This window comes from Emydura macquarii, unplaced genomic scaffold, assembly GCF_026122565.2.
Source record: "Emydura macquarii macquarii isolate MOO-44397 ecotype Brisbane River unplaced genomic scaffold, CSIRO-AGI_Emac_v2 contig_1039, whole genome shotgun sequence".
In the NCBI taxonomy this organism is placed as follows: domain Eukaryota; kingdom Metazoa; phylum Chordata; order Testudines; family Chelidae; genus Emydura; species Emydura macquarii.
In genome coordinates this window covers 372,130-385,696 of record NW_027131176.1, presented here as the reverse complement: position 1 = coordinate 385,696, position 13,567 = coordinate 372,130, and the positions used below count along the sequence as shown (strand labels likewise).

The window sequence follows — 13,567 nt, the reverse complement described above, 5'->3', positions numbered from 1 at the left end:
GTAGGTACACAATAAATCCTTATAAAATTCACAGACAAAAAAATCCAAATGATCCCAACTCACCATGATTACTACAAGCAAATTCTAGATTTGCTTGGAGCTTAAAAATACAATGCAAATGCTACAGGAAATACCAACAACAAAGGGAAAGGGTGTTTTAGTAGAAAAATTGGGAGGCTACTGTATCTGAAAATGCAAATCAACACTGAATGGGCTGCAGGCCCATTAACTGTTTATAACTTTTTCTATTTTCATTCTTGGCGACTTGAGAGATGTGATTGTTTAGTTCTGTTACTGTTCTAAGTCAATTTTGGAGGCAGTAACCTTTCTTTTTAAATACAGTAGATACAAATTCCATAATTTTATTTTTAAAATACATAGCAGAAATGCTACACATCATCCCTCACTTGCCCTGCTGGGGCAGGGGGGTTTTCTGATGGGGGCAGCTGCAGTCAGGGGATACCTTTGTGGTGGGTCTACATTGGAGCCAAGTTGCGAGGAAAGATGGGGGCCTGGACAAGTGCCTGGAACCCAGAGACATGGGGGCTCTGCGTAGATGGTCCTGCATATATCCCAGGATCAGGGGCAGGACCTATGGCTCATTCCATTGGATGGCAAGCCACGTTCCCCACTTTTGCTGTGCCAAATGGAACAGTGAGGAAATGTTTTCCTGCCCCATCCCAAAGAATTCACTATGGTGACTTTGGTATTTTCAGCAAAACAACAAGACACCTAACTCCAGTTAGGTGCAAAACAACGAGAGTTCTGTGGCACTTTAAAGACTAAATTTAAATAAGGATCCAGTTCTGAATTTTGCCAAAGCTTTGGAGGTTGAAGGATGGTGCATATATCCAGACATTTTTGTCTGTCAAATTCAGTTTATGAAATCTATATCCTAGTATTTGACAAAATATATTGATTTACAGTATATTTCTGTCATTACAGCATTACACTTCTAGCGGTACCTGTGCCTCAATAGTCATTCTATGTTGTTACTTTTACAGAATTAATTCATATGAAACATTTTGTTCACAAAGAGTAAAATTCCTGGGGGCTTAAGCAGGCTTTGTCTTGCCCCTCTGGACGGGTGACTTTCCACCTATCTGAACAAGGGAGACTTTTCATTTAATCTGATGAAGTGGGTTGCAGCCCACGAAAGCTCATGCCTGCAGAAATTAAATTTGTCAGTTTTTAAAGTGCTACAGGACTCTCGTTGTTTTCATTTAATTAATACCTAAAGTAATAGTATGATGAAGGCCCCAGTGTTGGACTTGTGACTTGCATCAAAATAAAGCAGGGAGTGACAGGAAAGATTTGGCTATCATACCTGAATCGTGTGATCAGTCATCAGGTCCGTGCAGCCAACAGAGTAAGTCCCCTTCCCCTCAGGGATTCTATAAAACTTTGTAGAGCTCTTGCTCCCCATTTCCTTCTGTGCATTAACGGACAAGCCTGGGGGAAAAAAACAAAACAGGAGACTCTTAATTTCTTTTCATACCAGTGAACTGATACCCCTGCTGACACGGACATCAGGCCATTAAAGAGTCAGGACTTTAGATTTAGGGCTGAGCAGAGCTTCCGGTCAGGTTGATGAGAAGCAGGCACAGGATTCATAGGTTTTAAAGTGAGAAGGGACCGTTATGATCTCCTGTGTATCACAGGCCATAGAATTTGGAGAATTTCACAGGGGAGAGGCAGCTGGGAGGGAGGAGAGTGATGAGGGGAGGAAGTAAGAGAGCCAGGGGCAGAGGTTACCGGCGTGACGTTTGGACTAGGAAGCTGGCAGAAGCCTGGGATTTCCAGGGGTATGAGTAGTGATATTCAGCCAGGAGTGATGTTCGATGGGGCAGGGTTAAGAGATCTTGGAGCAGCCTGTATGGAGGAGCCTGGCTCAGCCTCCCCCATTCTACCCCTGCTACTTTAAAGCCTGCCCTCACTCTGTCTTGTCTGTATTAGGCTCCTCCACCCTGCCCCATCCCGTTTGAGCCCTTGTGTCTCCTTTCAGCACCTGCTTCATTCTGATCCCCATGCTGCCCCCAACCTTTCAACCCGACACCCGCTCTGTCCCCAGCCTGTGCCCCAAAACTGTCCCCCTCCTTCTACCAGCTAGCTTCCCCTTGCCTCCTCCCCCAGTCTGTACTCAGATGCCTGGCTCCCCGACCAACAGGCCACTCGCCACACCACCCGCCTTCTCCTTCCAGCTGCTCCATGTTGGTTTGGATCCTGCAGGGGACAGGCAGCTTGGGGGTCTGCAATTCTTCCACCATAGCTGTCCCTGGTGGCCAGGAGGAGAAAGGGCAGCAGAATCCCTGCAGACTTGCTGGGTGTGTGACATGCCAGCAGGACTGCGGATCTGTATGACAGGGCTGCTTCTTCGAGATGTGTTGCTCATGTCCATTCCAAGCAGCTGTGTGCGCGCCGTGGGCAGTTCGCTGGAAAGGTTTCCCTCAGCAGTACCCGTTGGGTCGGCTCCAGTGCCCCCTGGAGTCACGCCTCTAGGGAGCTCTATTTAGGGGCTTGCCGACCCCCCCGGTCCCTCAGTCCCTTCTTACCACCTGTGAGGTCACTGGAACTGTTGCCCTTGCCTCGCAAGTGTTTCCCTCAGATTCTTTTTTCTTATCTAAGTCCCCGGCACCGAGAAACTCGGCTCAAGTGGAGAAGCGGCCCCGTTCACGTTCCCCGGTGGTGCAGAGAAGGAGGGAGGGCAGAGGGCGCTCCCCGATGCCCAAATCCAAGCCAGGGGAAGCGGCGAAGGTGCATCCCACGGCGGGACACGGGAGTCCGCAGTCTTTGACCTCGGTGCCGTTGGCTCCAGGCCAGAGGAGGGCCTCATGGAGTCTGGCACTGGTGCTCTCCCCACTGGGGAATAGGGAGGAGGAGAAGGACATTCAACTTCCCTCCACCCCAGAAACTTTTGAGGTGGCCAGAGACCTTATTGAGGAGACACCTCCACCGCCCCAGCCACTTCCGCCTGCCCTCCCTCGGCACCGTGATCCGGTACCGAGGAGACCCACAGTACCGTCCTGGGACAAGCTGGCCATGATGTCGAGGTTGAGATTACCATGGCACCAGTCACTGGCACGGTACGGCACCGCCCTCCTGTGGTCGCCGAGGAGCGAACAATTCTCATCAGAGTCCAAGGCGCAGTCCTGCATCTTGTGTAGAAGCCAGCACCGCAGCAAGCAACGGGGGCACACTCCATCACCACGGGAAGCGCAACTGTTTGTGGTGCCAGGGGCTCCGCAATGGCAGATTCCATCTCAGTGGCCGTTTTGGACACCTTGGATGTACCACCAAGCCCGAGAGGCCCCTTCCCCGAGGTCCCACTCACTAGCTTCGGCTACAAGGAACAGACCTTCCCATTCAGCAGCGAGTGCATCGCACGGTGCCGTAGAGAGCTCAGACCCCGGCACCGGGGCCGACATTGCTCACGATCCAAGCACCAAAGATGATGAGGCTGTGCAGGACCCGTCAGGTGTGCAGGACCCAGGGGTCAGAGCATCTTCATCCTTGTCATCGGATGATGCAGTTGCAGGGACCTGGCCTGCACCAGTTCCAGACGACAGTAGGGTGTAACAAGAACTGCTCCGCAGGGTCGCTAGGAACATGGGCCTAAAGGCTGAGGAGATCACTGAGGGAGGGGACCTCATGGTGGATATCCGAGCACCAGAGGGGCCTTCCAGGGTGGCTCTCCCCCTCATAAAAATCATTAAGGACAACCTTCCAGCCCTGTGGCAGACCCCTGCACTCCTGGCCCCAATGGTCAAATGAGTGGAGAGGAAACATTTCCTCCCCTCAAAGGGGCACGAGCATTTCTTTACCCATCCACCTCTGGGATCACTGGTGGTGGCGGCGGCAAATGAAAGAGAGCGTCAGGGCAACAGGGGCCGATCCCTAAATTGAAAGAGGGCAAGAAACTGGACCTCTTTGATAGGAAAGTTTATTCCACTGAGGGGCTCCAGCTTAGGATAGCAAACCAACAAGCTATCCTTAGCAGATATACTTTTAATTCTTGGCTCTCTATGGAGAAATTTAGGGATATCCTACCTCCTGATTCCAAGACTGAATTTGAGGGGCACATTAGAGAGGGAAAGGCTGTCTCAAAGACTTTGCTCCAGGCGGTGCTGGACAGCACGGATGCGGCTGCCAGAACTATGTCATCTGGCATAATGATGAGACGAAGCTCTTGGCTCCAGGCTTCAGGGCTGCCTCGGGAGGTTCAAATTACCATCCAAAACTTCTCATTCAAGGGCCCAGCCCTGTTCTTCTCTCAAACGGATAACAAATTGCACAGTCTGAAGGACTCGTGGGCCACCCTAAAGTCCTTGGGGCTTCACACGCCAGCACCACAGAGGAGACCCTTTAGACCACAGCGCTTGCCTTGTTTCTACCAGGGCCCATCCACACAGGACACAAACCACTGAAGAGGTAGAAAAAACAAGAGGTGTAGGCCCCAAAATCCCTCCTTCGACAGGAACTCCAGCCACCCCAGGCAGTCCTCAGGAAACAAACAGAACTTCTAAGGGTGTGCCCGAGGACGGCGTAGCATCCACTTCCCTGGATCCACCCTTATTGTTTTTGCACTGTTTATCTCATTTTACAGTGCCTAGTCCCAGATCAGTGGGTCCTTCACACAGTGAAACTGGGATATTTTCTCCAATTTTCCTCTTGCCCACCCTTCCACCCCATCTTTCCCTTCCCTGTCCCTCTTCAGGGACCCCTCTCATGAGCAACTTCTGCAGAAGGAGGTGCAGGCACTCCTGGATGTCAGAGCAGTGGAAGAGTTCCCTTGGGATCTCAGAGGGAGGGGGTTTTACTCCTGGTATTTCCTAATCCTTAAAACCAAGGGAGGACTCCGCCCTATCCTCGACATCCAGAACCTCAACAAGTACATGAAGAAGTTGAGATTTCAAATGGTTACCTTTTCCTCAATTGTCCCTTCTCTGGATCTGCATAATTGGTATGCCGCCCTCAACTTGAAGGATGCATACTTCCATGTGGCTATTTTTCTGGACCACAGGAAATTCCTTCGGTTCATCGTTGGTCAAGTGCACTACCAGTTCACTGTCCTCCCCTTCGGCCTCTCAGCGGCTCCCCACGTCTTCACCAAATGCATGACGGTGGTAGCAGCTTTCCTGAGGAGGAAAGGAATGCAAGTGTTTCCTTACATTGACGACTGGTTAATCAAGGGTTGAATGAGGGCTCGGATAGAGGCGCACACAACTTTCATCAGGGACATGTTCGACAGGTTGGGGCTTATTCTCAATATCCCAAAATTGACATTGATCCCCACCGGACGAATAGAGTTTATCGGATCAGTGCTGGATGCAGATCTAGCCAGAGCCTCCCTTTCAGAACCCCACTTTCATGCACTGCAGGCCCTCATAGAAGACTTGAGATTGTACCCACATGTGACGGCCCGGAACTTCCTGAAATTGTTAGGGCACCTGGCAGCATGCACGTATGTTGTGCAGCATGCAAGATTGCACCTCAGACCCCTGCAGAGCTGGTTGGCAACAGTGTACTGGCCAGCTTATCACAATTTGGCATCATAGTTTCTCCTCCTCCAGTGGTGTTGGAGTCTCTGACCTGGTGGTGCGACCCGAACAATATTTGTGTGGGGGTTCCATTTTTGGCTCCTCAGCCATCAGTGTGCCTGGTGACGGACACCTCAGCAATGGGTTGGGGAGCCCAGTTGGGGCAGTTCTGAACACAGGGTATTTGGTCCCAGTCAAAGCTCCTACTTCATATCAATGTGAGAGAGCTGAGAGCAGTACGTCTCGCCTGTCTGGCCTTTCAAGAGCATCTGGAAGGCAAGATGGTATCGGTCCTCACAGACAACACGACATCGATGTTTTATATCAACAGACAGGGTGGAGCTCGCTCCTCTCCCCTGTGTCGAGAGGTCCTCAAGCTTTGGGACTTTTGCATCGCTCGATCGATACACCTAGAGACTTTGTGCCTGCCAGGGGCCCAAAATACGCTGCCAGACAACCTCAGCAGATCTTTTCTCACATATGAATGGTCCATCTGTCCGGACGTGTTGAATACCATCTTCCAGAAGTGGGGAATTCCCCAGATAGACCTGTTTGCCACAAGGTCTAACAGGAAATGCCTGTGGTTTTGCTCTTTTCAGAAACACAGCCCGAGGTTGATAGCAGATGCCTTCCTCATCCAGTGAGCCAGCCAGTTATTCTACGCCTTCCCACTGACCCTGCTTATCCTCAGGGTCCTGCTGAAAATCAAATGGCATCAGTGATCCTCATAGCCTCGGCCTCGCCTCGGCAGCCTTGGTACACCTTCCTACTCATCCTCTCAGTGGAGAATCAAATCACCCTGCCACTGCTCCCAGACCTCGTATCACAGGATCATGGGACTTTACTCCATCCCAGCCTCAGATCCCTTTACCTCATGGCCTGGAAGCTCCCTGGTTAAATCCCATGGAACTTTCATGCTTGGAACGGGTAAGGGAGGTGCTCCTGGGTAGGAGAAAGCCATCCACAAGGGCAACCCATCTATCCAAGTGGAAAAGGTTCTCTGCACGGGCTACCCAAAGGGGCATCCAGGCTCAGTGGGCTCCAATTCCCGTTATCCTGGACTACTTGTTGTACCTAAAGTAGTCTGGCCTTGCTCATTCTTCAGTTAAGGTGTACCTCGTAGTGATCTCTGCCTTCCACCCAGGAGTGGATAGGCGCTATGTTTTGGCAAATGTGATGGTTTCAAGGTTCCTGAAAGGCCTGGATGGACTGTACCCTTCCTCTCATCAACCTCCACAGGATCTCAATCTCGTCCTCTCGAAACTGATGGGACCTCATTCGAGCCTCTTGTATCATGCTCCCTATTATAATTGTCATGGAATGTGTCGTTCCTTGTACTTGTCACTTCGGCCAGGAGGGTCTCTGAACTCAGGGCACTCACATCGGAGCCACCGTACACTGTATTTTTTAAAGACAAGGTTCAACTATGTCCCCACCCAGCATTCCTGCTGAAGGTGGTGTCCCATTTTCACATAAATCAGGCTTCCTTCCAGTCTTCTATCCTAAACCACATACCAATGACCGTGAACGTAGACTCCACTCTCTGGACATTAGGAGGGCATTAGCTTTCTACATAGAAAGAATCAAACCATTCAGGAAAACCACCCAGCTCTTTGTGGCGCTGGCGGAAAGGATGAAAGGTCTTCCGGTTTCTTCCCAAAGAATTTCCTCATGGATTACATTGTGCATCAGAGCCTGTTATGAATTAGCGAAAGTGCCAGCCCCAAAGCCCATGCCCATTCGACGGGAGCCCAAGCCTCGTCAGCAGCCTATCTGGCTCATGTTCCCATTCAGGACATCTGCAGAGCAGCTATGTGGTCCACTGTCCATACTTTCGCAGCTCATTATGCGATCACTCAGCAAGTCAGAGATGACGCTGCATTCGGTAGAGCAGTTCTCCAGTCCGCAGTTCTCTGAGCTCCAATCCCACCACCTAAATCTAGCTAGGGAATCACCTGCTTGGAATGGACATGAGCAAGCACGCGAAGAAGATAAGATGGTTACTTACCTGTAACCGGTGTTCTTTGAGATGTGCTGCTCATGTCCATTCCAAGACCCACCCGCCTACCCCTCTGTCAGAGCCATCCGGCAAGAAGGAACTGAGGGGCCAGAGAGTCAGCAAGGCCCTAAATAGAGCGCCATAGAGGTGTGACTCCAGGGGGCACTAGAGCCGACTCTACAGGTACTTCTGAGGGAAAACTTTCCGGCGAACTGTGCCCGTGGTGCGCACATACCTGCTTGGAATGGGCATGAGCAACACATCTCGAAGAACACCAGTTATAGGTAGGTAACCATCTTTTCTGAATGCATGTGTCCCATGTGATATCAGACATTTTGCAGCCCAACCCTCAGCAAAGCCCTGAGGGAGGACAGTGGCCGTAACATGGCCCATCCTTCCTCTAGATTAATTCTTCTAGGGTGCACTGTGCATAATAATGAGTTGGCACAGATAGCACCAGTTGGTACAGTCAGTAGCATTTATAACTCACATTGGAATCTACCGGAAAAATTACTTTGAATGGCATCCATTCCACTACCGGGGCCAGCCTATTGCTTTTCACTACTGATCTGGCACAAGTTATATATTAACATAAAAATACAGGAAATATATTTTTTTACAAACAGAGACCAATTGTCTTACTCTAATTCACAGGCAGATTATACATGCATCCTATAAACCCCATGGAAATGAATGCCTGTGATTACTAGCTGCTTTTCAAACCTCAGCATTTTGTCTGCTTTTAAAAGGCACAAAGGCTAATTGGCCTAGAATTAGGAACATTGTATCCGTCCTGTTGGAGGATTGCATGTCTCACTTGTAGGAAATGTGATGAACTAAATGACATCACAAAGTAATCCTGATTTTTGAATCTGTGAAGTGCCACAATTTCCATTTAAGTAGCTATGGGTGCTCAGCACTCTGAAAAATCAGGCTCAAAGCTCACACATGCCTGCGACCAGTACTCTGGAATGCTTGTTCGTGGTTTCTCCAGCTGAGAAAATGGAACTTTATCAGTGTTTCAGATCATGTTCAAAACAACTGATGGATATTTCAGGATCAAGAAGAATGTTAAATATATATATAGTTATTGTAAGAGTGGGCTAATTTTGGGCCATGTGTGATAATAAAATAAAAATACTTTGCAATGCCATAATGACCTCCATCCAAGGGTCCCAAAGTGCTTTACAAACAGTAATGAATTGAGGTTTAGACCACCCTTACTGGGCCAGATTCTCTATTGCCTTAGACCTGGTGTAGTCATTTACACTCTGCAAAGAGAAGCACAGTGGGGTTAAAATGCTAGCAGTCACTTTGCATGCATGTAAATGACTACATAAGATGCAAAGCAATAAAGAATCAACTCTATTATCTCCACTTCACAAGTGGGGAAACTGAGGCACAGCAATTAAGTGACCTGTCCAAGGTTACACAAACAGTCTGTAGCAGAGATGGGAATACAAATCAGATCTTCTATCTCCCAGTCCTGTGTTTTAGCCACAAGATCATCATTCCTCATAAAATAATGTTCCATTAAATACCCAAAGGCACTAATGGGTCCCAATTTTGCAGCTGCTGCTTGCATGTAACTTCATGCCTGGAGGAGTTATTGAATGTGGTGTATAGTGAATTGACAGTCTGCTCATAAATTAAGAGCTGTGAGGTAATGGGTGTAAAATCACATTTCTTCCTTTTTTTAGTTTTTCATTAGCCTCCTACAGATTAATAATATCCACCACTGAAGGATACATTTCTTACCTGCTAATTTAATTTCTCCCAATTTCCCTATGCTAGTCCAGACCAACCAGTAATGGAAATGGAAAAGTAAATGAAATTTTGAAGACTGCATCTTCTATTCACACACTTCTTGGTTTTTCAGCTTCGTGACCTTTATCAAGGTAAATAGTTTAAAATCATATAAGCAACAAATATTCAAAAGCAACACAATTTTTGTTTTCCTTTATGGGTGGCATCTGGATTAGCAAAAGATTGAGAATGTAGTTCAGTCTCCTGTGCCATTCAAATCCTTCCTTTCTCTGCTGAGTCTGCCAAGGGTGCCAATTGTGGGGGCTGTTTTTTGTGATGTGAATTTTTGCTCCACTACTACCTGGACTGAGAGCATCAGCTCTTTTCACATAGCTCACCCACCAAAGAGCTATCAGATTGTAATTACGTTGACTGTCATTACAGCCCTAGGACCACATTCTGAGCTGTGCCTCATGGGAGCTCATAGAGGTTAGGTAAAGGTAACTTTATTCCCTTTCTCTGTCTCCTGAATTCTGGGATAAGTTGGGGCCCAGTCCAGTCTCCAGCATAACTTAGAGCAGTTCCTGGGCAGGTTTTTACAGCAGCTTCCCAAGGCTGCCCATTGGTAGGCTTGGCAGAATTCAATTTTTATTGTTTTATAATTTAAACAGATCAGATTGATATTTATTTTTAAGATTTAAAAAAAATTTCATTCATTTAAATTTTCACGATTGTGCAAAATTATGGGTGTAAGTTTTTTTTTTCAATTTTATTTGATTTAAATTTTCACAGTTGTGGGAAATTATGGGTGGGGAGTCCCGACAATAACTATTGAATGATAGTAGATGTTCATATTAAAAAAGTTAAAGCCTTATAACCATTAAAACACCAATGATCCACATCACGTCAACATATTCAAAGTTAATATCATTAAATCAAACACTAATAAGTTCTCAAGCAGCATTTTTCTTACTTTACCTGTCTGTATATTTTGATTATTATTAACGGAACTATCTTTTCATCGATTTGTGTGTGTGTAGGGTGAAATTGACATTTACTGATAAATATCAAATCCTTTCCAGCCAGAACAGCTAGAGCACAGGATTATCCCAGCCACACTCTTTTCCATCCACACCAGCTCTCTTCTGGGCCCTATGCACACCCCCAACAGTGCCTACAAACACAGCTGCAAGAGGGGAAAGACTGTTATGCTGGCCCTTCACCTCTTTGGGAATCCCCCTGTGCTGTGGGAATCTAGCTGCTTTTCAGGCCCTGTGGGCATGTCTACACAGAACTAAAAACCTGCAGCACTGAGTCTCAGAGTCTGGGTCAGATGACTTGAGCTCATGTGACTCAGGCAGCAAGGCTAAAAAATAGCAGTGTAAACGTTTTATCTTGGGCTGAAGCCTGGGCTCTGAGATCCTCCCCCCTCATGGAGACGCAGAGCCTGAACATCTACACGGCAATTTTATAGCCCCGCAGCCCAAGCCCCACACACGAGTCAGTTGACCCAGGCCAGCTACGGCCATGCCACATGTCTTTTATTGCAGGGTAGACAGGTACGTCTATACAGCAAAAAAAACAACAACCCTGCAGCAGAGTCTGCAGCAGAGACCCTGAGTCTCAGAGCCTGGGTCAACTGACTGTGGGGCTAAAAATAATGGGGCTAAAACATTTAGGCTGGAGCCCAGGCTCTGAAATCCGAGGGGGAAGCGTCTTGGAGGGCAGCTCCTCCCCAAACCCAAACATCTACACTGCTATTTTTAGTCTTTCAAGCCCAAGTCAGCTGATCCCGGCTCTGAGACTCAGTGTTGCGGGATTTTTTTTTTTTCTATGTAGATGTATCCTTTGTGTGTAAGGAGTTGTATAAAGAAACTGGAAAGCTGCTGACAAGCGGGACCTAATCTGAATTTGAAGTGAGTGAAACCTGGTTGTTCTCAAAAGGGGTACATGTATCCCTGGGGGTATGCAGAGGTCTTCTGGGGGTACATCAACTCATCTAGATATTTGCCTAGTTTTACAACAGGCTATATAAAAAGAAGTGTGAAGTCAGCACAAACTAAAATTTCATACAGACAAAATGAGAAAGCAATTTTTCAGTAATAGCATGCTGTGGCACTTGTATTTTTATGTCTGATTTTGTAAGCAAGTAGTTTTTAAGTGAGGTGAAACTTGAGTACGTGAGACAAATCAGATTAAAAAAGGGGTACAGTAGTCTGGAAAGGCTGAGAACCCCACTGCACTAGAAAATTAGGTTAGCATAACTACGCTGCTCAGGGCTGTGAAAAATCTGCACTTCTGAGCAGCGTAGTTAAACTGACTTAAATCCTTATGTAGACAGCACTAGGTTGACAGAAAAATTCTTCCATTGACCTAGCTACTGCCTCTCAGGGAGGTGGACATGGAAGGGAGAATCGCTCGTTAACGTAGGTAGTGTCTACATTGAAGCACTACAGCAGTGCCGCTGTGGTATTGTAGTGTTTCAAATGTACACAAGCCCTTACTTTTTTGTTAGCTTCCAGCTGCAGCCTATAAATGATTGTGATATTATGTCTAAATGACAGCAAGAGAAAATATTGTTAAGTGAGAAAGACACAATTAGGAGTCAGGACATCTGGGTTCTCTTCCCAGCTCTGCAACAAACTTGCTATGCAACCATGCTCTGAAGTGTCCATAGCCTGTGTTTGCCAGAAGCTGGGAATGGGTAATGGGATGGATCACTTTATGATTGCCTGTTCTGTTCATTACCTCTGAAGCACCTGGCATTGGTCACTGCCAGAAGGCAGGATACTGGACTAGATGGACCTTTGGTCTGACCCAGTATGGCCATTCTTATGTTCTAGGGCAAGTCACTAGGGCCCAGGTCCTCAGAGGTATTTAAGAACCTAAATATCTTAGAGAATCTGAGCCTAAGGTCCCAGTTCAGCAAGTTATTTAAATGTGTTCCTAACTTTAAGCACCACTAACTTGAATGGAACTACTCAGATCTGAAAAAACGACGAGAGTTCTGTGGCACTTTAAAGACTAACAAATTTAATTTTTGTAGGCATAGGCTTTCGTGAGACTCAGCTCACTTTGTCAGACTACAGACTAACACGGCTGTTTTTGCTGTATACAGAGTAACACGGCTACCCCTCTGGATCTGATCTGAAAATTAAGCGTGTGCTTGCTTATGTACCCTGTTGAATTGGGCCCTTAATCTCTCCAGTCTCAAGCCTGGTCTACGGTAGAAAATTAGCTTGCTATGTCACTCAGGGGGTATGAACAATCCACACCAGAGTGGGGTAATCAAGCCTACCTAAATCCCCACGTAGACAGCGCTAGGTCAACAGAAGAATTCGTGGGGAGGTGGATTATCTATACCAACAGGTGTGAACCCCTCCCGTCAGCCTAGGGAGTGTCCACACTGAAGTGCTACGGCGGCACAGCTGTGCCACTATAGCGTTTTAAGTGTAGACAAGCCCTCAATTCCCCATCTACAAAATGGGAATAATAATACTTCCCTAGCTCAGAGGGGTGTGCCAGGCTTAATTCATTATTTGTAAAGTTGTGTGAGATCCTCGCATGAGAAACACAACAGAAGCGCAAAGTATGTTCTCTCATAGAAAGACATTTCAAGACCTTTTAAACTGTTATACTTAAGAATTAGTAGACTAAACATAAAAGGAAGCAGGATAGCAAGAAATAAACCAGTATAGCTGATTGCAACATTCAAGAAGTTATTGGTGCCAGACAAACATTCAGAAAACTGAAACCCAATCCTAGAAAGATAGTTGTATTTTGAAACTCTTAATCTGATTTTGTTTAAGAAACACTTTTCTCTGCTTCAATTCTGTTAAATGTTTCTAGCTATTGTATTGAGTGAATGGCGAGTCCGGTAACTGGCTATAATCTTGTAAACACCCTGCATTCTTTTAACCATGTTTTCAGGATGGGGCCTTGTATTTGCCTTTACTTTTACAAGGCAATTGTCTCAACTTGACTGGCGACATAAAAGCTGTGCTTGAGGTTGTAAAAGGCAGATCGGTTTGAAAAAGCACAGAAAGTAACACTACTAGTGTCCATACATTACAGAGTCAGGGTCCCCACAAGGAGGGGGGAAAAGAATACACTTTGCCAGGGCCCAGGGGGCCTGGCCCAGCCCAGGCTGCAACCCCATTATGTGTGTGAGAGGGGGCCGTGTTACAAGTTTGTACTGAGCCCAAGAAATTATGCGCTGGCCCTCGATAGAATAGAACAACTGCCATGGAGGTTATCCCAAAAGGCCAAGTTAAAGAGCGGAAGA

General features: G+C 47.1%; 1 protein-coding gene across 3 annotated transcripts in view; it reads right to left on the bottom strand.

Annotated features, from left to right (window-relative positions):
• The window catches only part of PLA2G7 (phospholipase A2 group VII), a 36,393-nt gene that overhangs the window by 11,318 nt on the left and 11,508 nt on the right, over positions 1-13,567 (bottom strand). For 2 of the 3 annotated variants that reach the window (XM_067544921.1, XM_067544919.1), the window contains exons 1-2: positions 9,295-9,411; positions 1,328-1,452 (exon numbers count right to left, since the gene is read on the bottom strand). In XM_067544921.1, coding sequence (XP_067401022.1) covers positions 1,328-1,452; positions 9,295-9,385 — 216 coding nt within the window. In that variant the 5' untranslated portion in view covers positions 9,386-9,411. Of the gene's footprint in view, positions 1-1,327; positions 1,453-9,294; positions 9,412-13,567 lie in introns of those variants that run through there. The other variant, XM_067544920.1, reaches the window with a different exon arrangement.